Source organism: Syngnathus leptorhynchus, unplaced genomic scaffold (assembly GCF_054491065.1).
Source record: "Syngnathus leptorhynchus isolate UIUO unplaced genomic scaffold, UIUO_Slep HiC_scaffold_48, whole genome shotgun sequence".
In the NCBI taxonomy this organism is placed as follows: domain Eukaryota; kingdom Metazoa; phylum Chordata; class Actinopteri; order Syngnathiformes; family Syngnathidae; genus Syngnathus; species Syngnathus leptorhynchus.
The window spans coordinates 1,789-28,370 of record NW_028232015.1 but is presented as its reverse complement, the minus strand read 5'-3'; the positions used below and the strand labels follow the sequence as shown (position 1 = coordinate 28,370).

General features: G+C 51.2%; 1 protein-coding gene across 14 annotated transcripts in view; it reads right to left on the bottom strand.

Annotated features, from left to right (window-relative positions):
* kiaa1217 (KIAA1217 ortholog) overlaps nucleotides 1-26,378 on the bottom strand; it is a 34,383-nt gene extending 8,005 nt beyond the window's left edge. For 4 of the 14 annotated variants that reach the window (XR_015063803.1, XM_085904924.1, XM_085904925.1 and 1 more), the window contains exons 1-13: nucleotides 25,654-26,378; nucleotides 13,609-13,892; nucleotides 7,494-7,683; nucleotides 6,586-6,784; nucleotides 5,919-6,012; nucleotides 3,612-4,291; nucleotides 3,075-3,167; nucleotides 2,739-2,788; nucleotides 1,869-2,035; nucleotides 1,625-1,800; nucleotides 1,135-1,277; nucleotides 860-1,007; nucleotides 216-591 (exon numbers count right to left, since the gene is read on the bottom strand). Coding sequence is in view for 13 of the 14 variants with exons in the window: in XM_085904924.1 (XP_085761050.1) it covers nucleotides 216-591; nucleotides 860-1,007; nucleotides 1,135-1,277; nucleotides 1,625-1,800; nucleotides 1,869-2,035; nucleotides 2,739-2,788; nucleotides 3,075-3,167; nucleotides 3,612-4,291; nucleotides 5,919-6,012; nucleotides 6,586-6,784; nucleotides 7,494-7,683; nucleotides 13,609-13,892; nucleotides 25,654-25,900 (2,847 nt within the window). In the remaining variant the exon portion in view is untranslated. The other 10 variants (XM_085904915.1, XM_085904921.1, XM_085904917.1 and 7 more) reach the window with 8 other exon arrangements.
* Between the last annotated feature and the right edge of the window lie 204 nt (nucleotides 26,379-26,582).

Sequence of the window (26,582 nt, the reverse complement as noted above, 5' to 3'; positions counted from 1 at the left end):
ATTAATACACCATTATTTTTGAAGTATAAATAGATGAAAAAAAAAAAATCAAGCCCAATTGCCTTGATCATTTATTCCTTTTTTTAGGAGATGATTTCTTTGGACTGTTTTTAAAGTCTAATTGGAAAAAGCCTTTCAGTTGTTGCCTTCTATTTATTCACCGGATAGTTATCCATGAATAAATTAATTTGAGAAAAAAAAATAGCCGCACGTACCTCGATGGACATTGCTCTGTTCTTGCATCTGTCCTTACTATGCTGAAACTCTTCAATGACCAGATCCTGTCTGGCGTTCCCGTTGCCGTGGTTCGCCGGGCTCCCGTGCGCCCTCTTGGGGTGGGCCGGGCTCGGCGGGTCCGCGGGCGTGAGAGGCGAGCTGGGCTGAGCCACGGACAAGCCGGTCGACTGCCGCACAGGAACCGAGGGGCTCTGGACGTGATGGATCAGCGGCGGAGAGGAGGGCTTTGCGCTGGAGCTCTGGGACTCCGGCGGGGCGGCCGTGGCTACCGACTTCTCCACTGGAGACGGGATGTTGTCCAGCGGGATGTTCGAAGAAGGATGGCCTACTCTCTGATTGTTCTCACTAGCAGATCTGCAACCATGAGAGGAACCTACTGAACGACTTATACGCAGCTCCTCGGTAAGTTCCAGCCGTTCTTGGCAGAGGATAAAGAATAAACGCCTGTGCGTGCGACCGACATCACTTCTAATTCTACTTCGTACAAAAAAAGGAAAGGTAGCGCTGCTGCGTCCACCCACTGAATTCAGCTCATGCTTGAGTAGAGGTGATGGGGACAAGTCACGCTTTGTGACTACGGCCGCCCTATCAGCTGGCTTTGTTTCCCACTTTTGCCCCTCACCTTCTCAGAGCGCTCAGCGTGTCAGTCAGGCTCCTGACCCTTTTCAGCATGCTGTCCAGTTTGTGAGGCTCCTCCTTGAGAAACTTGACGGCTTCCACCTCCACGCGGAGAACGGCGCGCATCCTGGTTTGCAGGGCTGGAAACTCTCCTGGTCCGAGACAGACAAAGAAACACGTTTGTGTCAACGTACACAAGAGTGTGGCGTGCAAATTGTGCCATTTCACATTGAGTGATGTCTTTGTAGGTGGACTGTAAAAGAGCGAGCCAAGAGTCACCTTTAAGCCCTGCGAGAGACTCTCCGACCTGCCTCAGCCTCACCGCGCCATCCTCCACGTCCTTGAGGGTCGCCGCCGCTGCCGCCGCTCGGTGAGGGCCCGACGAGTCCTTCTGCAGCGTGCCCACGTATTGCTCCAGATCCCTAGAGACCAAAAACATTGGAAATGACACACGATGTTTAAAGAGGGCCCAAAAAAACAAAACAAACAAAGTCAGACAATTAGCGTTGCACTTTCCAGACTGCTTCGACCTGTTTTAGTGGCAGACCTCACCCGCAAATGTTTACACGCCAGTGGCCAAATTGTGCTCGTCAAAAGGCTTCGGCTGTCCTAGGCAAGATAGCGCAAGTGGAAATGAGAGCTCGGCATAGTTTCCCTGTCCTAACCTGCGTCTTGAAAATCGGGGCTCGGCATAAATCAAGCCTCGGAGACATTTGCCCGACAACACGGGTGTGCGCGTGCGTGCGCGCGCTCGGCGCGGCCTCCCTACCCCAGTTGCGTTAGTACACGCTCCTCCAGACCCAAGTACTTCTGCCGGTCCTCTTCCACCAGAAGCCTCTGCTTTTGGACCGGGTCCTCCAGGCGTCGCACGGCCTCTGCCAGTTTAGCGCCGAGCTCCTGCTCGGCCCGCTTCAGCTGCACTCGCATGATCTCCTGGTTTTGCAGCTGAATAGGAAAGATTGAAAAACGTTGGGGATGTTTTTTTTTTTTCGTTTTCACATACAGTTGCTTACCTGCAGCTGCCTCATCTGATGCAGCTGCATCCTGAGGTCCGACACATTCTTCCTGAACTGCAGAAGGTTGGCTTTGAGAGGAATCTGGCTCTGCTGGTCTTGCGTTGCTGCTGCTGCCGCCGCCAAAGTGGAAGGGTTGTACTTGGGCGCCAAAACCGGTGAGCCACCTGAACCGTGAAAAATCACAAAATAACATAGAAATAATCAACCAAATAACCTAGGACACTTCAGGCGAGTTACAGTGTGGTTCTGAAACTTCACCGGGATCCCGTTCACAATTGCGCTAGCCATGAGAAAAGTTGGTCAACAATTGAGAGAGCAAATCCAAATTTTGGCCTGCGTTCTGCGCACAAAATGACTCCAGCACCCAAACGTGCTGCAATAATAAGACATTCTTTTTTTTTTTTTTTTCCCGAAGCAACACTAATGAGCACCATAAAACAATGTTATCTTCCTGCCCAGAGGCAACACAATCATTCAGAAAGTGGGTTGGTACAATCTAGCTCCGTCTCTGGGGAATAAATTCGTGTCTCCACCACAAATGACGCCCGCTTACCTGCCAGCCGGCCGGCTGGCCGGCCGGGCTGATTGACAGCTGCCCCGACTTGAAGTGCAGGTTAGCGTGCGCACGAGCCCGCCCAATGTCAACTCAAGTTCAGCCGCCGCTCGAGCGAGCGAGGGTGACCGCGGCGTTGTCTCGTGGGCGACGAGACCACTCGCAGATTATACAGGCCCTGACTTGAACTCGATTGTCGAGTCACATCATCACATAATCGCTGTTGGCAAGCAGTTTAAAAGCCACACACACGCACGCACGCACGCACACACACGCCCTCAAAAAAGTCCAAAGAAAACTTTTTGGATACTCACCGGAGCTGTGCGCGCTGTGGGCTGGAGACGACGTCTTTGAGGGTCTCTCACTGCGACCACGAAAAGACATTTGTCAGCAAATTTGAAAGCAAAAGATTTGCAGGCATTTAGAAGGCATTGGGGGTTAGTCAGGACACGGCAAGACCAAGGATGACGGACGGGAAGAGTCGGACAAAGCCGGGTTAAAATCACACACGCGTCTGTCTGCCGGGCAGGCAAACGTCTGCTTGGAAAGCGTTACAGCAAAAGGATTTTCCAATGTCATTGTGAGCTATTTTGTCTGGTGGTTGCCTTTTTTAATGCCCTGATGCCCGTTCTGATGCGTCTTCTACTTACCTGAGAGGCTCCTTGTCTGGCCCCTTTAAAAGTGCATGCTGAACAAGACCAGTCAAGCTGGCAATCTGTTGCTCCATTGCCTTCATTCGCTCTCTGCAGAAGACAGCAGAAAATTCTACTTTCAGCGCCCGAGGCCTGAGATGCGGGAGGGAGAGAGGGAGAGAGGGAGAGAGGGAAGGAGGGAGGGAGGACTGCCCCCCCATACCCCCCCCCAACTCAGTAGGCTTGGTTTTGAAATCACTTTTCCTTACAGAAAGACGCCGGACTATGTCAAGTCTCAGGAATACAGGGTGAAAGCCAAGTCAGAATCTAAGCCAAGAACTACAACGAGCCAGTCAATTGAATGGATCCGAGTCTCCCGCTTCTGTTTTTTCCACAAACCCAAGTGACGATCCTGCGCATTAGCCGGGCGGCAACTCGCACATCTCGGGCGGGTGAGGGAGAAGACGTGACGCGAGGTGAGGTAAGGTGACGTTAGCTTGAAAACTGGGATGCAGAGTTAGTTAGCTCATGCTGCGGCGCACTCTTTTGCTTTACCGTGTCTGAATGTCACTCGGCGGCGGGTGGCCCTGCGGGTCTGACGCCGCCCCGTTATTCCTGGCTTTGCTCCCCGCCGCATCCTCTTTGCGGAAGGACTGGCGCAGTGACGAGCTCCTCTCCACGGGAACGTGGATGTCGACGAGCCGCGCGTCGGCCATCCGGTGAGGGGACGGCGGCGGCGTCTTGGAGCCCAGCGTGGGAAGTTGGCTGTTTCTCGACTTCTGCCTGTACAGGGAAGGGTGGTCCACCGAGTCCGTGGGGCTGGGCCCGCTGTAGGAGCCAATGGAACGAATGGACGCCCGGTGGAAGCCGTGGTCGGGACCGTCGGGCCCCAGGTTGGGGTGCGCTCCGTGGGCCGTGCGTCCCTCCTGCAGAAGGTACGGGTCGGCGTACGAGCCTTCGTTCCCCCTGGCGAGGCCGTGAGCCTTGCCGCTCACGTCGCTGTCGGGCTTGACGTCCCGCCTCTCCAGGATGGCGCTGGGGCAGGGCGAGCTGGAGCGGGCCGGGGGGTTGGACAGGCGCTCCCTGGGCACCGTGCCATTGCCGGGCAAAGAGCCCTGCCGCGGGCTGAACGGGATCCGGGAGGGCGAGTGCGGCGAGGGCGGCACGGCCGCCTGTAACGGGTGCTGCGCCCCCGTGGGAATCTGCCTCAGAGGATTCACCATGTCGCTGTGCATCTGGACAACAAAAATGTGGAGCTTCAGTGGAATGTCACAACAAGGCAAAACCGGTCTGCGAGAAAATGGAGACTAATAGTTTTCCCTCCCACTTTTGTCAATACGTGATTCACAAAATTCCGCCAGTCGGCGCCCGTCCAAATTCTGCTCCTTACGCTTGCCGAGTGGCGCTCTGGCTTGAGTCCCGTATAAATCCGGAGTTTCTGGAAACTGCCCTTGAAACAAAAACATTCACCCAGCTCATTTTTGACACTGTTGCTTTTTACGACAAAAGTGCCGTTGTCAGCACATTTTCCAGACACGCTGGCAAAGGTCCCATCGGCCGGCCGGGTACGCGCTCGCTTGCGCCCACGGGCCCCGGCCAAGCAATAACACCGCAGCCTGAGAGGTTAATCTGCGACAACATTTCAGCCGTCAGCTAATCTGGGGCCGCCGGAGTGAGGTGCGATAACCTCAAACAGGGCAATAAATCTAACCTCGTGCTCGGGCTGGTGGAGGTCGATTATGGGTGGGAACAAAATATTGAGCAGATAGACCTGAAAAAAAAAATCCAGCAAGTCTTCATGTGAAACGTGAGGGAAGTTATGTGGAGTGCCGAGCAAAAAAAACAAAAAACAATTCTACCATCATGTCGCAGTGCAGAGTCAACACTCTTCCTGACAAACAAACAACCTATTGTTCACACAGACTAAAAGCCTGACTCATAGGAAGTCAAAGCCACATGCAAAGTTCACTTGGGCTTCAGGTATCTTTTTTTTTTTTTGAGGCCTCCATTTCTCATGAGATTGACAAAAGGGAGAGGTGTGACGAGCACAGCGGCCGACGCCTTTTAAGTTGCTGCTCTTACTAGCCTTGTTTTCCATTTGTTTGTACTTCAACTTAAGTGCTTTTCAAATTGTCAAGAAAACTCGCATGCAGGAAGGGAGACCGGACAACACATAGAACACAACAAATAATGGTAAAAAAGAAAAACAAAACAGAATTTCCGAGCCGTGTTTGGCTACCTCGCAGCACAATACGCATAAATCTCTCAAAGCTTGGAGATCACAGAAAGGAGCTTTGTTGAATCAGTAGCGCTTGGCAAATGACACAAACATTTGCTTTCAATTAGGGCTTCTCTTCAACTTTCCAGTGTCCTCTTAGATGTACGGGCTACTATATGCCGCTTATGATCATGATGCAATGCATTGACACACGCACGTCTCATCCACGCGAAACTTTTGTATCTGGTTCAAGCGCACACGGGTCAAAGAGTGACAGAGCTATCGCGACACCCATCTTCCAGTGAATGACGATAAGAAAGTCTTGTTTACAAGCTGCCCTACCTGGCTGCCTGCCTGCCTGCCTGCCTGCCTGCCCTCTTTTGCGTCACCATTACTGCCTGTTGTAAAACATAGTATGCAATTTTCTTTCCCAATTTAAACTTGCAGGCCAAGAGGAAAGGAGTACAGACACCATGAGATTGATCCCATTTTCCGAGTGAAATGAATTGAAATGGCAATCGTGCGTCCCAGCCCCTCAAAACAACAAAGAAGAAACCAGCAGCGTATTGTATCAAGATCTGAATGAAAGGATCTGAAAATCAGTTCCAGGGAAGAAAATGGACCTTGCTCGCTCGCTCGCTCACCCTGGTGTCGCCGTTGGCCGGCCGGGGCCCGTGGCTGAAGGCCTGCGCCGGGTCCTTGTGGTACACCTTCAGGCAGGAGTGGGCCGTGATGTTCCTGTAGGGGGAAGAGGCGCGCAAGGGTAAGAAGGCGGCCCAGGCGTCGCCGTCGGAATAGGGCCGACGCGGTGCCGACGGCCCGCTCCTCCTCTTGAGCAGCCCTGCCAGCGGCACGTAGCCCAAGACGGGCGCTGACAATCGCCCGCCGCTGCGCTCCATGGTGCTTTCAAATGCAGCCTCGATCGACACCACCGCTCGGCTCCGCTCCCTATTCTCACGATGAGGGGCGGGAGGGACGCTCGTGCCAACCTTCAGCAAGCGCAAAAGCCATTTTACAGCACCTGATAAACGTGTCGGGCCCAAAGTACACACGGCCTCGGAGGAGGTGGAAGCGCTTATCGTTTGAAGATAACAAAATGGCCCCTTACGGAGAGTGGGCCTGTGCTGCTGCGCTTATTTGTTTTGAAATGTCAATGGAAAATGGGATGGATTCTTTTGAAATCATTCTCACGGTTACTGCCGGAGCCCGACAAATGTTTTTTTGTTTTTTTTAAGGCTATATTTGGCAGAATCAAACTGCAACGAGCCATCAATCAGCCAACCGATGACTTCAAATCCGGTTACGTATTACCTGACGTCGCTGAGCTCGTAGTAGACGTTCCTCATGTCGTCCTTGACGTAGACGGCCACGCTGGGCGACTCCAGCATCTTCATGGTGAGCATCTGCGGGAAGGCGCCCACGAACAAGGCTCGGACCGTGTCCATTCCGGTGATCTCGTTGGGCATGCGGATCTGCTTAGTTTCGTCGCCGTACTGCAAGTAGAGCACGCCTGAGGGGGCGACGGGCCGGAATCAAAGTCGGACGTGGAAGGATTTTGGAAAAAGCAGCTGCGCTGCGACACGCCCACTTGTGCAAACAATAGCGGACAGAAATAAAATGTCTGGTGAAGATTCCACGCTAAAAGAAAGGAACTGAACTGACCGCAGTGTCATATTTCCAGAAGAAACCATTTGGCGCGACAGGAGGAAGGAGGACAGCAAACAAAGCGCGCTTTTACTTGGTGCGAGCTGGTAAAAGCTACCAGATGTCGGTGAGATTCCCATTCCCATTCCTGGCGGCTAAGGCCCCCCCCCCCCGAGAGCCGCTCTGTCGGCACTCTGCATCCAGATGTTTGACGGAATAGGACAAAGGTGAACGAACGGAGCGATCGCAAATGGCCTTGCAACCCTCCCATCCAAGTTAAAAACACAAAAGCTCCATACTCACATATTCTCTCTCAGAGCAGAAGTCGCGCAGACATTTTTTGATGAGCGTTTTCTATGTGTATGTGTGTGTGTCATCACGGGAGGGACGAGGCAGTAAAGCCCCGCTTCACTCCGCCCCTCCCTCTTGTCACACCATAACAACCCCCCTGCCCCCTCTCCCAAATGACGTAGAGCACCTCTTTGCCAACTATCTGAGGTAATAAAACTACTCACAAAGCAAGGGGGGAAATGATTTTGGTGAAAGCATACACAAGCTCCATATCTCCAACGTACCGAGCGAGCGATCTTTGGTCTGGTTGGTGGATCGCACCACGGGCAGGCTGGCGCGGACCCGGCTGCCCCGGGTGAAGCCCATTGGCGCGTCCGCCTCGGACATGGCCTCCAGCGAGTCCAAGGAGGTGAGTGAGAGGTGGTCGGCGTCCACGCCGGGCTGCGGGCTGGAGCAGTGCTTGGGGCTTCTGCTCTGGAAGACAAAAAAAAATGCAATGTAAGAAGCTGCAGACAAAAGTTACTATTGAAAAAAAACTTTTGATCAAACTCATGCAGTGCAAGTTTGTCAAGCCGTGCTAGAATTGTTAAGTCCCAGTCCGACGACTCCGTCTTCGCCAACGTGCGATAACGTCGGACAAACGATGCATTAAGTGGCAAAGTTTCTCACACAGACGAAAAAAAAGTCGCAGCCAGTCATTACGGAGTTCCGAGACGTGACCGTCGCTTGTAATCGGATCGGGTCTTGGTTAAGCGAAACTTCCATACGGCCGTGTGTGGGACGGGACCCAGGAGCTCGCCGAGCTTTTGTGCCGTCGGTAAGACGATCTGCTCCGCGAGGACGAGGTGGGGGTGCCGGGGTGGAGTGGGGGGGTCGTGGGACAGTAGGCTCTTTATGCACTGACCTTCTAAAAAAGCGGATCGTTACAAGACACACACACACACACGCCACACGGCAAAATGCAGAGACCCGAGACGAGCCGACTAACTGTGCGAGCGGGCGAGCGGATGGTCATCAAGTAGCTCTGAATGTCCAGCTCCGAGCGCAGGGAGGAGAGCATGGCCTGCAGAGACTGAGGAGAAGGAAAAGGAGCAGATTCAAGTGCCGGCGGGAGGGAGGCCCGAGATTGGAAAACACGACGCTCATCGTACCAAACGGGGCGCTGCCGTGGAGACAACGACAACACCAGCTCAGTGGCCTAGTGGTAGAGTGTCCGCCCTGAGACTGGAAGGTTGTGGATTCAAACCCCGGCCGGGTCGGGTCATACTATAAAAATGGGACCCATTGCCTCCCTGCTTGGCACTCAGCATTAAGGGTTGGAATTGGGGGGGGTTAGATCAGCAAATGATTCCCGAGCGCGGCACCGCTGCTGCTCACTGCTCCCCCATCCCCCGGGGGATGGTTCCAAATCACATGGGGATGGGTTCAATGCAGAGGAGAAATGACACCACACCCAGGTGTGTGTGTGTGTGTGTGTGTGTGTGTGTGTGTGTGTGTGTGTGTGTGTGTGTGTGTGTGTGTGTGTGTGTGTGTGTCAATGATCATTGAGCCTTTGGGACTTTTGAGGCGAAAAGTGCTTCCAGCTCCATTTGATTGGCTTTGCCGACAAAACCGATGATTAAAAACATGAATAAAGATGCGCTCTTCTGCTGACCCGCAGTCCACGGCTCACCCAAAACCACACGTGCGACGCGCTTTGAAAGATTCATGCGTGTCCATAGCAACGCCTTGGGATTTTCGACAACAGGCGGGCGTCATGGAACCTTTTCTTTTGGGTGTGCATTGCTGCTAGTGCGTGCTCCCAAATTCACACCCAGGCCTCGCCTCTTGCTAGGAAAAAAGGGCATCTGGTGGCGGCGGCGGCAGCCTTTGTGTGGGCTGCCGCCAGGTACATTACACTAGAATAACTTCGCAGCGGGCTACTCTCGGCAATTTTCTTTAATCGCGCCATCTCGACCGAAGGCTGACGGGTCGTTGGCTTGAAAGCTTTTTTTTTTCTCATGCGCGTGGCGATATGTGCTCAAAAACAAGCCGTTGCGCTGACCTGTGAGATTTGACTAGCATACAAATAAGGCGGCGGAAATGTTTCCAGGATGTCCTGGGCTGGGGTCACATTTTCTGGAACAATGGCTCCTACTCGCTCATGCGTGTCCCTTTTTGTGAGCCTCCTCGCTCCAAAACACACACGGGACGGGACGGGACGAGGCGCATTGCAAAACACACATTTTCGCTTCCTTTTATCTGCTTTCCCTTCAGGCGTGCTTAGTTGTCTATTCCAAAGAACTCAATAATGGAAGTGTGTTTTTCCAAATGGCACATCACGAGAGCTGTCTTCCTTAATGATGGCCATTACGGCCCTGATCATCCATTCACTCCTCTGATGCATTCCTCTTCTAAACTCCACCGATGGACTTTCTGACTTGCGCCGACTCGTTCGGGAATGACTCTTTGGTCAAACGTGACTTTTGGAGGAGCCTTTTTTTTTTTTTTTTTTTGGTCCTAGCCATTCGACATGTGAGCAGTAACAGCGGAGAGACAATGACGTGCCCGTCCACCTCGCTGACATTTCCGACGTCTGAGCGGTCCGATCGATTTCACGCTCGCAAGCGTATCCAAATTAGTCGCGGTTATCACGGGCAGACATCGGGTCCACGCTCCGTCGAACGAGCGAGCGAGCGAGCGAGCGGCGTTCAAGAGTCAACTTTGCATAAGCATCAGACACGGCTGCCGCCGGGAACGACGAGCACGCCGTAGCTCTGCAATTTTCATTTTCTGCTTTTCTATTCAAATAAAAAGTTCATCAAAAAGTACAAATGGATGACTTGTTAACACTCTCGGCACTTGACACAGCAAAGACCCGAGTTACATCTCTCACACACTATGTCAAATTGTTCAAATGCTAGCATGCGAATAACATTTACACATAACGGCACTCAAGGGCTCTGCTATTTTCATTTTGGGTTTTCTATTCAAATATGCTCATACAAGAAGTCTAATTGGATGACTTTTTGGCTCCGTAACAGAGCAAGACGGTAACCCGAGTTGCATCTCACACAAAGGGGAAAATGTTAACATGCTAACATTTGCTATTGCTTTAGCATGAGAAAATTCACATCAAGAATAGAGCAAAGAAACAAACATGAAAGTATGCAGCATTTACCATATTGGGAAGGTGTGGTGCTCCGACCAACATGTGCAAATGGAAAGCCCCCGGTCCAGAGGATAGCAGTTCTTCCTCTGAGTGTTGTTTTAGACCTTGTAGCACTTTCTCTGTACAACTGTTCCTGACTCTTTTCCTTTCTGGTCTACCTCAAGCCACTGCCCTGCACTAACCCTTCTTATGCATTTCAAAAAGCCTCTCAACACTCGTGCCGGCGTGTCGGAAGATAAAGAGATACTACTCGTATCCCACGGAGATAAGACGGCAGTCTATGCAAGACACTCAGCAGGTGATGGACAAAACACGCACACGCACACATGCACGCACACACACAGGCTTTGGTCCAAACTGCCTCTCTTGCCACCTCCAAACTATTTGCTGACGGGGTAACACTGCTCCAATCTGCCCAGACTTGCCCTTTAATCGGCCAGAATAACACACAGCACCGATGGTGGAACACAAAGAGGAAGAGCGCATCCATCCATCCAGTCAGACTGGCTGAAGATCAAATTTCACCTGGGTTTGTTGATGTGAAAAGATCTACTCGGGTGAGAACATCTCAAGACGCTGGAATATGGACTCCTGCAGGAAACAATCATTTATTGTCCTCCTGGAAGGATTGTCACTGCGGTTCCTAGCAGAGCGTCTGTTTCCAATCATCGGCCAAATTCGTAGCAGAGGCCGTCCGTCTTAATGACTCAGAACAAGCGAGCAAGTTGGCGGCGTGCACCGCGACCCCCCCGTTGAAGTTTCGGGGGCAAGCGGCATGCGCAGTGGCGCTGATGCCCCCTCGTCTCGTCTAATCCGGCGCGTCTCTGGGGTTAAGCCCCTCCCGACAGAAGGCCGCATGATCGGCCTGCATGTGATCGCCGCAGATAGCCACGAAAGCCAGACGGCGCTTTTTGTTGTTTTTAACACGACACAATACAAGTGTCTTAATCAGAGCAGCTAATCGGGTCTGAGCTCCTTCCAGTGGGCAAGAAAGAAAGAAAGAAAGAAAGAAAGAAAGAAAGAAAGAAAGAAAGAAAGAAAGAAAGAAAGAAAGAAAGAAAGAAAGAAAGAAAGAAAGAAAGAAAGAAAGAAAGAAAGAAAGAAAGGAAGGAAGGAAGGAAGGAAGGAAGGAAGGAAGGAAGGAAGGAAGGAAGGAAGGAAGGAAGGAAGGAAGGAAGGAAGGAAGGAATTGTGCGCGCGTGTGTTTGCGAGGGGTCAAGCGGTTCTGTTGCCAGTGTAGATGTTATCTCATCTCCAGTGATCCGTGTCTTTCACAGCCCCGGAAATGAAAGGGCTGGCTTTTGTGAGGCAGACAGATACAGAAATGGCAATTTCAGTCAAACACACTGGAGGTGACAATTCAGGAAGTTAGGCGTGAGATAATAGCTTGGGCTTTTCTCAATCTCTCCGCCTCGAGTAACTCAAACCTCCTGAGAGCGTTTTGTTTTTTGACACCCGCGAGGCATGCACCGTGGCCAGGCCAGCCAGCGGGGTTTGCTCTTCCTGTATGGTGGGCACAGCGTGGGAAAAACGTCCGTTCAGTCTTGCTTGAATAAAAGGGTGCAGTGTGACACCGCTTAATGTGGTCCAATTCTTTTTTTTTTTTTTTTTTTTTTGAATGTATTTCATTTTTTCGGGGGGGTTAGGTGACCCACAACTAACATATCACAACAAAATGTTTTTATGATTAATCACGCAGTGAAAGGTGACTCATTTAGGCCCACCCAAATATTCGCAAAATTCAGAATAATGTGCAAAAAGGTCAAGAAGAGAAAATAATGACACTATATGATAATTCTCCCTCCAATATTGTAAACTATAATACAAAACAAGTTGATAACGTGCATTTCTGCCACTAGGAGGTCATTATGCATTAGAGCATTATTATGGCACAACACAAAAACATTGCCACCCAACAGTCAAAACAAATATTGAGCTTGGCAATGGCAGATACAACTATGAAATATGACTTCCAAAATATTTCTTCAACAAGTAGGACTGTTGAAAGGACAGCCCATTAGATTTCACTTCAAATGGCAACACTCTTGCAATATTGCCAAAACAAATGAGAACGCTCGATTCTTTTCTGGAACACATTTGCGTAAAAACGACAACAAGTGATTCTATAGATTATGTTGCGACACCGACAAGCACAATTTCCCCATTAATAACAACAGGTTTTTTTTTTTTTTCCCCTTTGGTCGTTTTGCAATGGAGCCAACGAGCACCTGCCCAGCGTGCAAGTTGCCAAACGAGTCTGCGCACGTCAAACAACTCCAACTTGGACTCAGAGGAAGGCAAAAGAATGGCAACCTACCTTACTGGTAAACAAATAATTGTAGACGGAGTGTGGAAAAAGTTGTTGTGCTCATGTCAAAGAATGTGATAATCCACGCGCAAGCTCTGCTGTGCGACCATGGCTCAGTCTCGACACCTCTTTCTCTTGCAGGCAGGGGGGCGGGCAGGCAGGCAGGCTGCTGCAAGTCAAGCTCCTAACCAGCGAGCCCCCTCCAGTGGTGACATCACGCGGCGTCGCCATGGCGACCGGCCGTGACTCCACCCAGCCTGGCCCGGCCCGGCCCAGCCAATCACGCCGGGCTGCAGCTGACTGAACCTACCTGTTTGACAAGCACGCGACAGCAAAGTGCATTTTGCTGCGCTCACACATTTGTCAGACACTAGATGATGCAAAACAAAAGCAGCATTAAAAAAAACAACAACAACAACAACAACAACAAAAACCACACCTTAATACCGTATTCTTGAACAATTAGATTTGCTCTCTTGCTTGGAAAAAATACGATGGCAGATTTATGATGATGGGATGCTACGTCACAGTGATTTATTTAGTGTTTGCAACCTCGTGCAACTGGTGGTATGCAGGCTCCCCCTTGTGGTAGGTGATGATAGAACATGATCGAGAGAGAGAGAGAGAGAGAAAGAGAGAGAGAAAGAGAGAGAGAGAAAGAGAGAGAGAAAGAGAGAGAGAAAGAGAGAGAGAAAGAGAGAGAGAGAGAGAGAGAGAGAGAAAGAGAGAGAGAGAGAGAGAGAGAGATGTCATGGCCTGATTCCAAAGTCGCCACTACCTTCATTGTTTTGTCTACATACAGTCACTTTGTCAGATGGTTTTCCTTTAAGTATCGGTGCACAGCATCGGCAGCCTCCACGAGTCCCCGATGCAATTTTGGCAATATGGCCCCTCCCCACACGCACACGCACACACATTCCGCGGAGCTCATCCATCTTACCTGCTCCCGCAGCCTTTCCTGGTGGCCCATGATGGCCGACGCGTGGTGGGGGTACTTGTGCTTGAGGTGCTCCAGGAAGGCCTCCCTCTTCTTGTCCATGTCGGGCGGCTGCATGGCCAGGATCTCTCGGCTACCGCGGGCGCCCCCTAACGTGTGTCTCCGCGGGACGGCGCGGTCGCCGACTTTGCCGTCTGCTGCCCTGGAAGCGGGTGGCCCATTTGGCGAGGCCTGCCTGTGCGCGGCGTCCTCCGGGGAGGTGACCCTGAGGTTGCTCTTGGTCTGCTCTGAACATAGAAAACACACAAGGTCAAGCAAGACACATGATACTGCATTCTTCAAGGATCTTCTCAAATATACTTTGGCTCCATCTTTTATCTACTCGTAGGCCGGTCGAGAAATGTTCCGAAGATCAAAAGTTATTTGGACGAGAAGTTTAGTGCCAGAAGCTGCTCGTGACCTTGTACCGTTGGACCAAAACAGACTCAGGAACAGGCAGGCCATCACTGCACTGAACTCCAAATGCCATTGCTGCTACTGCACACAACACATACGTCCGTCCGTCCGTCCGTCCGCCCGCCTATTTTGCATTGCACCGTTATGCTTAGAAATTTCACATCAAATCTGCTCTGCAGCGTATCCGGTGTATGCTCTATGTTTGACTTGTTTTATTGTTCTCTTCATCTCACCATACAACGACAATAAAGGCTTCTTATCTGTCGAGCGGCGCTACCCAGGGATGCTATTTGTCTTTTTTCTATTTCTGACAATTGTCACCAAAGAGCGCCACTTGAGTTTTCCACTTTTGTAGCGCCGAGTTGTCTCCTCGCACTCGCCCGAGCGTTTGCGCGCATAAACAGCGTCTCCGCTTGACAGCGCAAGAAACACATCATCATCAGCATCATCATCATGGCCCATTTCTCCAAAAATACCAGATGTGGATTGATCCTTGCAAACACAAAATGTCAAAGCACCGGAAGGGGAAAATAAAGTCAAGATGACAGAATGAAGCTAACGTGTCGATCGGTTAAGGTTTACCTTTGCGGAGGTCAAGTCGTTTACGGGAAAATGTTTTTGAGACGCCATGCCGTTTGCGCTCAAGCAGCCTTTGAACTCGAGCAAATTGGAGGAAACCTTATGCAAATTTGATGATCCCGTTTCTAACGGCAAATCTTTTCTTGAGGAATCCCAGCTTTGATGGGTAAACACACACACACACACGCGCAGAAAAAACAGCGACGACTATGCATAAGCATGCGGCGTCTGTCGCCGGCCAGCCACTGTCCCAAACACAGCACCTCCCGCCCGACTCCCTGCGCTAATTCGGGGCCACGGCACGTCTGGTGTACTCGGAGAGCTATTTTTAACACCCAAACAGTTCCCCCTCACCGCTCACTAAGTTACACTCAGCAGACAAAAACAAAAAGTCAAAGTGTACCGGGCTCACCGACCGGTATGGCTGGCTTGGGTGCTATGCGAAAACTCAAATAACAACAACAACAACAACTCATTACCTTCCACAAAGGAACACTCTTCATCTGGCATTTCTTCCTCCATCGCGCAAAAGAGGGGACGGATCTCCAGTTGACCCTCTGACTGGCTGCTCGCTGGCTGGCTGGCTTTGAGATTCCAGGAGCAGCTCACGTGGACAAAAAGGGGGGGCTTGAGATAGGCCCTGCCCCCGCCTCCCTCGCCCCAGGATAGACTGCTGGGGGATTTAGAAAGTCAACTGCATTCCAGGACAAAGTGCGACCAGCCTCCTCGCGCTCCTCCGAACATCTACGGCAAGCACAGAGTGCGTGTCAACACCGCCACAACACTTGCGACAACAACAAAAATGACCAGGTGTCATGTTAAATCCTTGGACTATCATTTGAGCTAAAACCGAGCCTAAGCAAATCCACTCCCAAGCCGACAGCCCTTGTTCCCAATTAGGAACCCACCCGGTAGGAGAAGAACCCAGCCGCTGCCGTTTTGGTCACGTCTGGTCTCCGATGCAATATTATCTTTCTCCGCCAACCCTCATGAGCTCTTTCAGCCCCGACGGGGATCTTTGCCAAAGTGTTTTTGTTGGCCATGGCGTCTTGCAATGCCCTTAAATGGAGGCGGAAAGCTCCGGAGAACAGGCTCCAACCTGTTGCTTTGCAGATGCTGCCTAGCTAGCATCATAAAATGAGATTCGCAGCTTTTAGGTACAGAGCGGGCTTCGAGAAACTTGGGGATTTTGCTCTTGCTTTTGTTTTGGCCCTTTTTAATTCAGTCTTAGTTTTTAGAGAAGATTTGATTTTTCTTGCTGAGGTACGTATGCTTTGAGTTGAGTTTGTATCCGTTTTAGTATCAGTTGTAGTTTTTTCTCGGGAGGCACAGTTTTAAATGATAAACTGTAAAGATCTTTTTTTTTCCTAAAGAGTCAAATGTATCCAACCACAACCAAAAATTACAGCCCCTTAGCATTCCACATGAAAAAAAAACAAATAAATAACCCCCCACCACCACCACCACCGTTTCTGACAGCATCACAAAGGTTCCGCGAGTAAATTATGCAGTTTGAACATCCAGCTTGGCGAGCCTCCACCTGTCGGCCGGCCGTACGCAGGAATGAAGCCAGCCCCGTGCTCGTGCCAAACTCTGCCGTGCAACTAAGCCTCTGGATACACAAAGTGCTGACTCGGACCTAAAAACAAAAAAAATAAAACAACAAAAACGCTACTCAATGGTTTAGCTCATTGGGGGGGGAAAAAAAAACAGCGCTACTACGATGAGGATTTCTTTTTACACAGCTGAATTGCTCTTTATGAAATAAAAGCTTGAAAATGAACAACCTGTGCTACAAAGCAGCAGCTCAAATGTGGCTTTCTGTCAGTTTGGGCACAGGTAAGCCATACCGGAAATGTCGCAAAGCTCGGCCGCCCGCGCAATGCCAAAGGCCGCATTCATTTCTTACGCTCACAACTTGCAAACACTGATCAGTCCCCGCGCTGTGACGCGATCAGGGAGTCGGTCCAGTCCGTCCGTCTTTTGCCGTTCATTAACTGAACCGAGCCGAGCCGAACAGAGCGTGCGTTAATGTGCACTTCATTAACTTGTGCTCTGAGTGTGTGGAGGGAGAGTCGAATGCCTCGCCGGTCTCCCGTGGCAACGGCGCTCTGTGGGCCAACTAAGAGGGGGTGTAAATGCACTGAACAGCTGCCGCCGGGTGAAGGAATTGGAGCCCAGTTCTCTCACCTGAAGTTTTCCTAAGCTCCTCGAGATGGAGGGCTGAAGCTTGATATCTGGATCTTGGGAGGGAGTCAGATAGGTGTGGGAAAATGTGTCGAGGAAAAGGTCAGAACTTCTATGCTACAAATTGCACACACAATAATTAGGATGTTTTCAAATGAATATTCACATTTTCAAAGTGTGGTGTTAGAGGTTCCACAAGTCGGGAACAAGACTGCTCCCACTGGTTATGAATGACATCATTCTCAGGGAACAGCTCCACCCTCCCAGAACTCCACCAGTGATGTAATGGGGGGCAGGGCTGACGTTCAAGCGGCTTTTCTTTTCTGATGTTCCAAATGGGTGGCAAGGCATCAAAAGTTGTACACATCAGCGTTATGTCACTTCCGATTCCAACTTGTTTTTTTGGTGGGGCCTTTGCATCTGTTTTTTAATCACATTTGGAAAGTGTGTGTCCCGGGCAAACATCCACAGCTCAAGAGGATTAGCGACGGGACTCTTTGCTGATCAAAGCGGCGGCGGCGGCAAATTCAGCTTACTGAAGGGAGGACATGAGCTAGTGCTGCGCAAATACGTCACAGCGAGAACATCTCGATTAAAATCCTCAATTGAAACTTTGCACACTTGCACCCGCTTGCTGCACTCGCCGAGCCGATTGGAACAAAATTTCCACGTGGGAGGAGTTAGGATACAAGCAAATGCTCCTTTGATATCTGGCAAAGCTATCAAAGAAACCATTTGCGAATGTTTTTACAAAAGGCAGGAAAGTGGAACGCCATCGTCACTCTTTTTAACGAGCTACGCCTTTAAGCCCGAAGATGGTCTCACCGCTCCCAATTAAAACAACTGTTTATTGGAATCTTGATGGGTTTTGTCGGCTCGCCGTCCGACACTTCCTTCCCTCCTCGTTGGCCGAAAACCATCTATTACTATTAATAACGATGCTATTATTCTAACGACAGGTGGATTTATGCGCAAATGGCTTTGTTTGCGCTCACCGGAAACCATGGCCGGCTTTATGGTCTCCCTCAGCTTCAAGACGGAGCTTTAGTATCTATCTTTGGGCGGATTGTCGGCCATTTACGAGCCACGACTTTGCCTCGAAAACACGTGGCTCATTAAGCCTCGCCAGCTGTAACGAGCAACCCGCTCAAAAACAAAGCAGCAAGCAATGGATTGATTCTCCATACGGACAGAAGAGTTGAGCAAAAAATAATAATCTTTCGGAGGTCAAATCTGGTCGCCACCGGTTAGTTTGCCGTGACTCTGCAATTACGCTCCCCCTAAATGGGATTTGGGAACAGCGGCGGCGACTTTGGTTTTGGCGCGTCGGAAAGACGGGCCCAAGCTAGCGAGCGTGATTGCGAGGAAGCCATGCATTACGGATACGCTAAAGCCAAAGTGCGATCGTGACTATAATGAAGTCTCTCCGCGGCCCCACAGAGCGAGTCCTCCCAACCTCCATCGAGCTGTCAGAGCTGACCCACTCAACGGGATGCGTCGAATAACCAAAAGCTCCTCTTCAACAAGTCAGAGCTGAATGGACCTTTTGTTTCGCTGCAATTCAATTGCCTATTTTTGGAGGTTTACGTGCCATTTTCTTTCCCATAACCCGCGAAATGGATCAGGCAGGTTTGGTGGCTCAGGACTGGAGTGAGGGGGGGGGGGCGTTGCTGCACTGCCGCCGAGAAGGAAAGACTGTTGCGGAAGGAAGAAAACCTCGAAAACAAAGTAGACAAAGATCCCGTGGTGTGTTTGCCAGGCCTTCCTTCTTCCTGCCATTCTGGAAATCAACGGAAAGCTTACGGAACGTTGCCTAAGGTAGCGCCGTCGCCGTCTTGGGGGAAGGAATGGAGAAGCCGGGCCGCAGTCTTGGCTTTCTTCCAAGAATTTGAATGGGCCAATACCTCTCGGGTACAGTTTGGGGAAAGGATACGAGAAGCCCGTCTGGGTTATGACCTCATTTTGCGCCCGCAAAAAGCATACCGAAACATTTACACGCTGGGGAATCGTTTCGCTTTTATTAGCGCCGGTAACTGTAGAGCCAGCGGGTGAGGTGAGGCGAGGCGAGGCGGGAATGGCTCAAGACGTACTCTGGGGTGCCGTCTAGACTCGGAGAGCGACTTGGAGACCGCAAACGCCTACAGTGGAAACAAAGTGGAGAGCCCCCAAAAGAAGTGAGGCTCAGCCAATGGACGCCATAGCGCCCACTCCAAATAAACTACTGCGGCGCTACGTGGCGACGCTAATCGTCGAGGTTCTCCGGAACGCACGGTCTGCGCAGCTGCGCTTCAGGGCTTGCTTTGGGCTTTGAACGATAACTTTTTGGGCTGGCCGCGTGCGTCAAAATAGACGGGAAGCCAAGATGTTTGTATAGACACTTTGCTTTGCATCAGGTTGGGTATTTACACAATGCTGTCTGTCCAGTTATCAATCAGAGCAGGAAGGAGTTCTCCTAACACATCACGCACAGACAGCTTTGGCCCAAAATAGCTCTCGCTAACAAAAACATCTCAGAGTGGGCGGAAAAGGGACACTTCTTTCCAATGGTAGATTTGCTGAAGATTGTTTCCTTGACCTTCATCTGTTTGCTAAGAGGCGGGCGAGTGAGCAAGAACTACTCGCTACGCTTCTAAAAGGGGCTGGCTTCTGTTTACACTGGAGGAGAAAGAGCTTGGCAGGTTAATAGCGCCAGAAGAGCGCCAGACGGGACATTCGTCTAGGGCCTCCGTCCCTGTCAAAGGCAAGCGACAAAGGAGATAGAGTCGGAGAAGCAAGTGGCGGGCGAGCGAGGTCATAAAGATGTAAAGAAAGCGCAATGCTAATCCAAATATCTACTACACAAGCTAATTCAAGCAGCTCCAGAAGCAGTAATGATGCAATGTGAGCGCCACAATGAGGATCGACAAACACCTGGTCTACCAAAAAAGACAGAATCTGCCGCTCATATAATGGCATTTCAAGACTCAGGCGGGCAGCTTGGCCAAATTCCACTGGCAGCCGTCGCCTTCCATTTAAGAACATCAGCACGCAGGAAACCCGCGAGAGACGACCACGGCCAATGATGAGGTTCCGTCTCTTTGATAAGTAGAAAATACAGGACGTTGCTGGAAGTTCCGTGACGACATCAGTGCCGTCAGAGAAGCTAGCGCATGTCCCCTCGTGGGAAAAAACCTCGCTCGCCCCCTCGTTGAGCAAACTCGGACGTCCAAATCTCACGCGAGCCTGAGCCCCAGTCAGCCGTTGACTGTCGGCTTCCTCGTGATCCACGGAGGGAGGGAGGGAGGGAGGGAGGGAGGGAGGGAGGGAGGGAGGGAGGGAGGAGAGCCAGCTTCTCAGGAGGAATGACTATGCGGCGGCAGCCGACGCATGCAACAAAACGCTTCTTTGACTTAACGCACAATCTCTTGTTTGGAGCCCCCCGCCCAACACCCCTGCAGTTTAATTAGAGACAGCCAGAAAGCAGCTTCACTCAACGCTTGGCTGCAGTTCAGATCAGGACAAAAACACAACAACCCAAATGCAAAACAAGCTTTCAGCGGCAGGCATATGGAAGCAACCCAGCAGGGAAAGACAAAGATCCCCAAAGGGAATTGACTTTGCCATGCAAATGACAAGAAGTCAAGATGTACACTTGATGGTAGCGGCGAGAACAGGCGAGGCCAGGGACTCACCTTTAGGATTAAGCGTCCAAACGCAACAGTCCCAAAAACTTTTTCCGCTCCTTTTCCCAACTCCCACTGCCTCCCCTCTTTCTCTCTCTCTCGCTCGCTCGCTTTCTTACTTCCTGGGCTGCTGCTTATGCTCCAATCAGGTCATCCATACAAAAGTGCTCACCCCCTCCCTCCCTCCCTTTCGCTCGGCCATTGTTTTGGCAAAGGCTTGTCACATGTATGCCCGCAAGAGAGAGTGCGCACTGAGAACGGTGCTTGACTCCCAGCTTGAATGTCTGACGAGGACGAATCGTTTTTTTGAATTAGGGGTGGGGGGGAAGATCTTTTTTTTTTTTTTTTTTTTTCATGCGTCTGGAACTTTCTCTCCAAAGCCAGTAGTTCGCTGCTCAAGTTTAGAGCTGCCCAATTCCAAACACAAGACGCCTGCCTGCCTGCTTGCCTGCCTGCCTGCCTGCCTGCCTGCCTGCCCGCCCGCCCGCCCGCCCGCCCGCCTGCCTGCCTGCCTTTTAGCGGCTTTTCTGCCTCCACCCAAGCGTAAGTCGGGCGGCCAGTTCCGAGGTGCGATTTGGGGGTGCGGGGCCGGGAGGTGCCGAGCGGGAGGAGGCAGCTTGACGGGAGCACACTGAGCTTTTGTTTTCCCTCGTCAACACCTTCATCATTGCCCCAACACCTCCTGACCTGACCTGCCGATAGTTCAGCTCGAACCTGGTCCCTTTTCAGCTCTGATGTGCTCAACTATGAAAATAAAACCTCATTTGTAATTCACTGCAATTATCTTAGCGGTGAAACCAAAAAGAGCCACTCGTTATCTTCTCAAGCCATGTTTTTGTTCCAAAAGCCGTCTCTAATTGTTCCCCAAGCGCACGTCAGCCGAGCCACGAGGCCCATCGCGCCACCTCGCTTGCCAGCCACGTTCATCTTGGTGTTTAGTCTGGGCACCACATGTTGGAGTGAGGAAAGGGGGCGGGGGGGCTATACTCTCCTGTACAGACCCTCTTCTCTTCTAGCCACACAAAATGCGCTTATTCCTAAAGATGCTCGTGAGACCTTAGCAAAATGGAAATCATTCCTTGGCTATTTGTGTTTTATACCCAAATACATTTCAAAGGCGTGAGAAAGAGCCACAAGTCAGGCTCTTGCTGGCTCACGTTAGCATTGGCTTCCGGGGCATGTTCCTAGCAAAGTGATATGGAGAGTGAGAGCAGGGTGGGGTGGCATCAAAAGGGCCTAAAAGGCCTTGGCCGCCGTCGCCCTCCATCCCCCCCCGGAGCTACCGTTTCCGTATATATTTAGCCTCCGATCAGCCAAAGCCCCGAGTGAGCTGCTCCGCTCCGCTCTAAAGCGACTTTTGTAAAAAAAAATGACATCACCGTATGTTTCTCAGTTTTCTGAAGCAATTTAAAGTCCAGCCGGCCGGCTCAGTTATCAACATTTATTTAAGGAAACCGCTATAACTCTAGATAGCCGTACTATCACTCAGAGTGATACTGTAACTAATCTCGGGGTAATATTTGACCAAACGCTCTCCTTTCAACAGCATATTAAAAATATAACCAGAATAGCATTTTTTCACCTTCGTAATATTGCTAAGATTCGCCCAATCCTCTCGACCAGTGATGCCGAAATTATTATACATGCATTTATCACGTCGCGCCTGGACTACTGTAATGCATTATTCTCTGGTCTTCCCAAGTCCAGCATCAAAAGTCTACAGTTAGTGCAAAATGCTGCTGCGAGGCTGCTCTCACGGACAAGAAAATTTGATCACATTACCCCAATATTAGCCAATTTACATTGGCTCCCGGTCCATTTAAGATGTGACTTCAAAGTTCTTTTGTTAACCTATAAATCATTGCATGGCTTAGCGCCTTCATATCTCGTCGACTTAGTTGTTCCTTATGTTCCGTCTCGTAACCTTCGTTCGCAAAACGCTAGTTTTTTAGTGACACAGAGGGCCAAGAAAATGTCTGCAGGGGCTAGAGCATTTTCCATTCGGGCTCCAGAGCTCTGGAATGCCCTGCCAATGGATATTAGAAGTGCTACCTCAGTAGAAACATTTAAGACACGTTTAAAGACGTATTTCTATGATGTGGCCTTTAACCTCTCCCCGACCCCACTCCCCCACCCCTCCCCGGCTGGGGAGGTGGTTAGGTGACACCCATGCTGACGATGGCTATCTAGATTCTCGTGGACCAATTCACCATGAGGGAACTGCAGTGGAATACCCTCCTGGAGGACACTGCCAGGACAATCGAAGGCACCTCCGACAGCTCTTGGCTTTGGCCTGGGCATCCACTTTTTGGTTTCCATATGATGTATTTTATGTGCCCTCTTTGCATCCATTGCAGCCTGGTGATCCTGAAAGGGGGATCCTTCCATCTGTGGTCCCTTCTCAAGGTTTCTCATTTTTCCCCTTGTAGGGGTTTTTTGAGTTTTTCCTTGCCCTTTTGGGAGCCTAAGATCAGGGGATGCTTTGAGAATTATTGTCAATTGATTAGACAATCAATAACTAACTAATAACTAACCCTAACCCTAACCCTAAGAGACTGCTTGTGATTTAGGGCTATACAAATAAACTTGACTTGACTTGACTTGACTCAGCAGAACCCCTCCCTCTCTCCCTCCCCATCCTGCAGCTTAGCGACGCGGCCGGCCGGGCTGAGCCGTCTCGTCGTCTCGTTGACAAGCTGCAATGTCTAACCGCTGACTTCATCGCCGGGCCAAAGCGTATTATTCCCTTTCTCCCAAAAAATCCCCCTGATCTGAGAGCAAACGGAAGGGCGGCGCTTATCCCCCAAATCAATGATTCAATACAAAAGCGATGAGAGAAGTCAAACCATCTGGGCGTTTAGTCAGAAGTTCCTCATTGAACAAGTCACGCTGGGAGGGATAAAAGTGGAAACGTCACGTGACTCGCTGACAGAACGCACGCCCGCCCGCCCGCCGGCCACACGAGTCAGATGAAGGGTTCAAGTTCAAATCCCATGGCTTTGACAGCAGGGGGCGCCAGCTGCCTGCCAAGGTGCTAGAAGAGCAAGGAGCCTCCAGGTGCAATTATGTGAAGGAGCTGAGAAAGAGAGACAGACAGCGATTCAAAGGTGGGCAGGAAGTGGATTTTTCTCCGGGAGCTATGCGTCGGGAATAAATCTGACGCACAGCCCTGAGTGCGTGCGCGCTTTGACGCATCCCGTTTGGTTTTCTCAGCGACCTCGGGACTTGTAAAAACTCGTTGGCTTTCTGACACCAGCTTCGGCGCCCAGAGCAGTTCAAGGACACTTTTACAGGCAGGCCCTCGTCTAAGGTGGCTCCCCCCCCCCCCCACCCCACAACTTGCTATCAGTGAGCCAACGAGGCTGTAGTCAATACTTGCAGATTCCGACACTGGATCAGACCAAACAGAGGCAGCGACGAGCGTGTGAAACTGAACAACCAAAAGCCCAAAAGGGGGGGGGTGGGGGGCAAAACGCCTACAGTCCAAAAAACCTTAAGCTGTTCTGTACATGTGAATAATGTTCACAAGTCCACAGCCAAAATAAAAGGTTAAGGTGATGGTCCCCGGTGGAACCCCAAACAAATTCTGGGACTTCATTTTCAGTTTGAATGAGACTAAAGAAAAAGAAGCAATTGAAGAGCTGCCCAATCCTTTAAAGAACAACTCAGAAGATGAAATTCAACAAATGGAGCTGCAACACCATGGTGGTCTTCCATTAGAAGGCCTCTTTTCTTTTAATTCATTCTCCAGCTGCAGCCAATCACCTCGACAGGCTCCCGCCTCTGCAGCAGAGGAGGAGAAGGGGGAGAAAAAAAAAAAAAAAAAGCAACACTGGAAATTATACCCACGGCAGTCCCTAGTGGGAAGAATTTACAATATACACTTGTTCTTTTTCGGGGGCAGTCACGTCCGCTCATTTGCAAATGTGAGACTGCGGGCCCCGCCAACCAGCCACGCAAGCAACGCACCATCAGTCCGTTGCGTCTCCAATGACTCAGAGGGGCCGCATTTGGAAGAAAAGCTTTTTAAAAGCTCTCCTTTGTTGCACTCCTCACAGGTAGTGAGTGCTGAATGAAGATCTGGCCAAGTCAAAAGCATTGTCCAACAAATTCAAAGAATGCAATTCATCTTCTCATTTTCATTCTCTCCAAACATTTCTCCCAACAAAAGGAATGGAAATCCTTTTGTCATCTTCTTGCACAAGCAAGAGCTGGGCTCGCGCCACAACACGCTCGCTGAGCTTTTCGTGAGTCATCAACCAAAGAGATGGCGGGCGGGCGAGCCGGTCGGCCGCCGGGTCTCGTGAGCCAATCCTAGCATGACGGGGCCCGCGTTTTCAAACGACACGAGCGAGAGGACAAGCCAGCGTGAATGAAATGAAAAGCCGATCCTTTGGTCAAGGTCCTATTCTATCGGATTCTTCTTGCAGGTGTGAAATTGGGCTCGGTGTCGAGCGGCGGGCAGCTCCGAAGCTTCGGTCGGCACGGTGGAAATGTCACCTGTCACGCGCGCTTATCGTCTTTGCCTCGTCTCGTCCGTGACCCCGTGGCTAGGGTTTGGATCGGGCTCAGAGGCTCACAAAGAGACAGCGGCCTAATTTGTCTTCCCACAAACATCTGGTTTCCAGTAGAAAGCTGCCCAACCCCCACCCCCCTTGTACCCCATTAGCGGGCTTTTTTTTTTTTTTGTGGGGGGACTGTTGAGTCCCCTGCATGCCCTGGCCTGCCCTGCTCGCATTCCTGACCTCCTTGTGTCAACTCTCTAAGTTCAGCCCCTTTTGGCCGGCCTCTCTGACCCAAAGACTAAAATGGCCCTTCCTCCGCTGACAGGAAGCCATAGCAGACGTTTGGAAAGGCGCTGCCATTCCCGAGGCCAGCGTGAAAGTCGGCGCCCCGCCGAGTCGAGCGAAAGTCAAAAGGGAACGATAAAAGTCCTTTGTTCGGTCTGAGCTATTTTTGCGACAAAAAAGCAATTGTCTGTTGTGATTTGAAAAGGTAGTATCTTGGAAGAAGCCGTCGCAACAAGTGCCTAAGAAGATGACCGATGGCCAGAGTTAAAGGAGGAAGCCTTCATGCCCAAATTGAAGCAAGAAGAAAAGAACGAGTGAAAAATGAGAAGGCCCCACTTCAAAGTGAGCCAATACAAGTTGAGGATTCCACTCACTGCTTTGAGGCCGGCTCCACGCTTTGCTTCCACTCTTCCCAGGGACGACGGACTCCACGCTGTTGGCGGTGGCCTCGCCCGGCGGGCTCTTTTGGCTCGGCGCTTTGCGTCTGCTTAAGAGGCCGCCGGTGCCCGCCTTCGTCGGCTTCTCGCCCACGCTCTGCGCCCGAGCGACCGTGCCGGGGCATTCCTTCCTAGGGGAGGGCAGCTCGGATCCGGCCCGGCCCCTGGAGCTTTTGGACATCATCTGGAGTCGGTCTGTGCGCCCGCGTCCTCTCGGAACTCCCCGCGGCTCTCCGGCGTGTTGTGACTGGCGCAGGCAGGCAGGCAGGTAGGTAGGCAGGCAGGCCGCTGGGGGGAGGGAGTGAGGGAGGGAGAAAGGGAGGGGAATTTGGGGGTGGGGGATGATTAGCTCTGTGGAAGGTGCTCTCCTCTCCTGGCGTGGCCTGCTGGGCTCATTCTCCAAAACAAACAACGAGCGTGTGCGTAAACCTGCGGAGCAGCTTTGCCAAAACTAACAGAATGTTCCTGGCCAGTGACTCTTGATTTGTCCTCCTTCAGCATCTCATTCCGACCTGGCACCTTTGCTTCCTCTTCTTTATCTGACTAGATCCCGCTGGTCAACGTGGAAAAAGGAGCCAAAGTCCCGGTTCCAAGCTGTTCCAGATGCGCCGCTCGCGTGCGTGGCTCGGGTTCGGTGGCCGGGCTCGGTCTCGTGCCGCTTATTCTCCTTCCGCTTGCTTCCCTCTCCCCCCCCCCCCTCCATCCATCCATCATCTACTCTTTGGTCTCTTGTCCCCGCAATGTCAGGTGGCGAGCCGAGTCGGGAACGGCGCCACGGCGAGCGAGCGAGCGGAGAATTAAAAAAAGGAGAGAGCGGAGCGCGCGTGTGTGCTGGCTGTGCGATTTGCTGCACCCAAAACATCAGC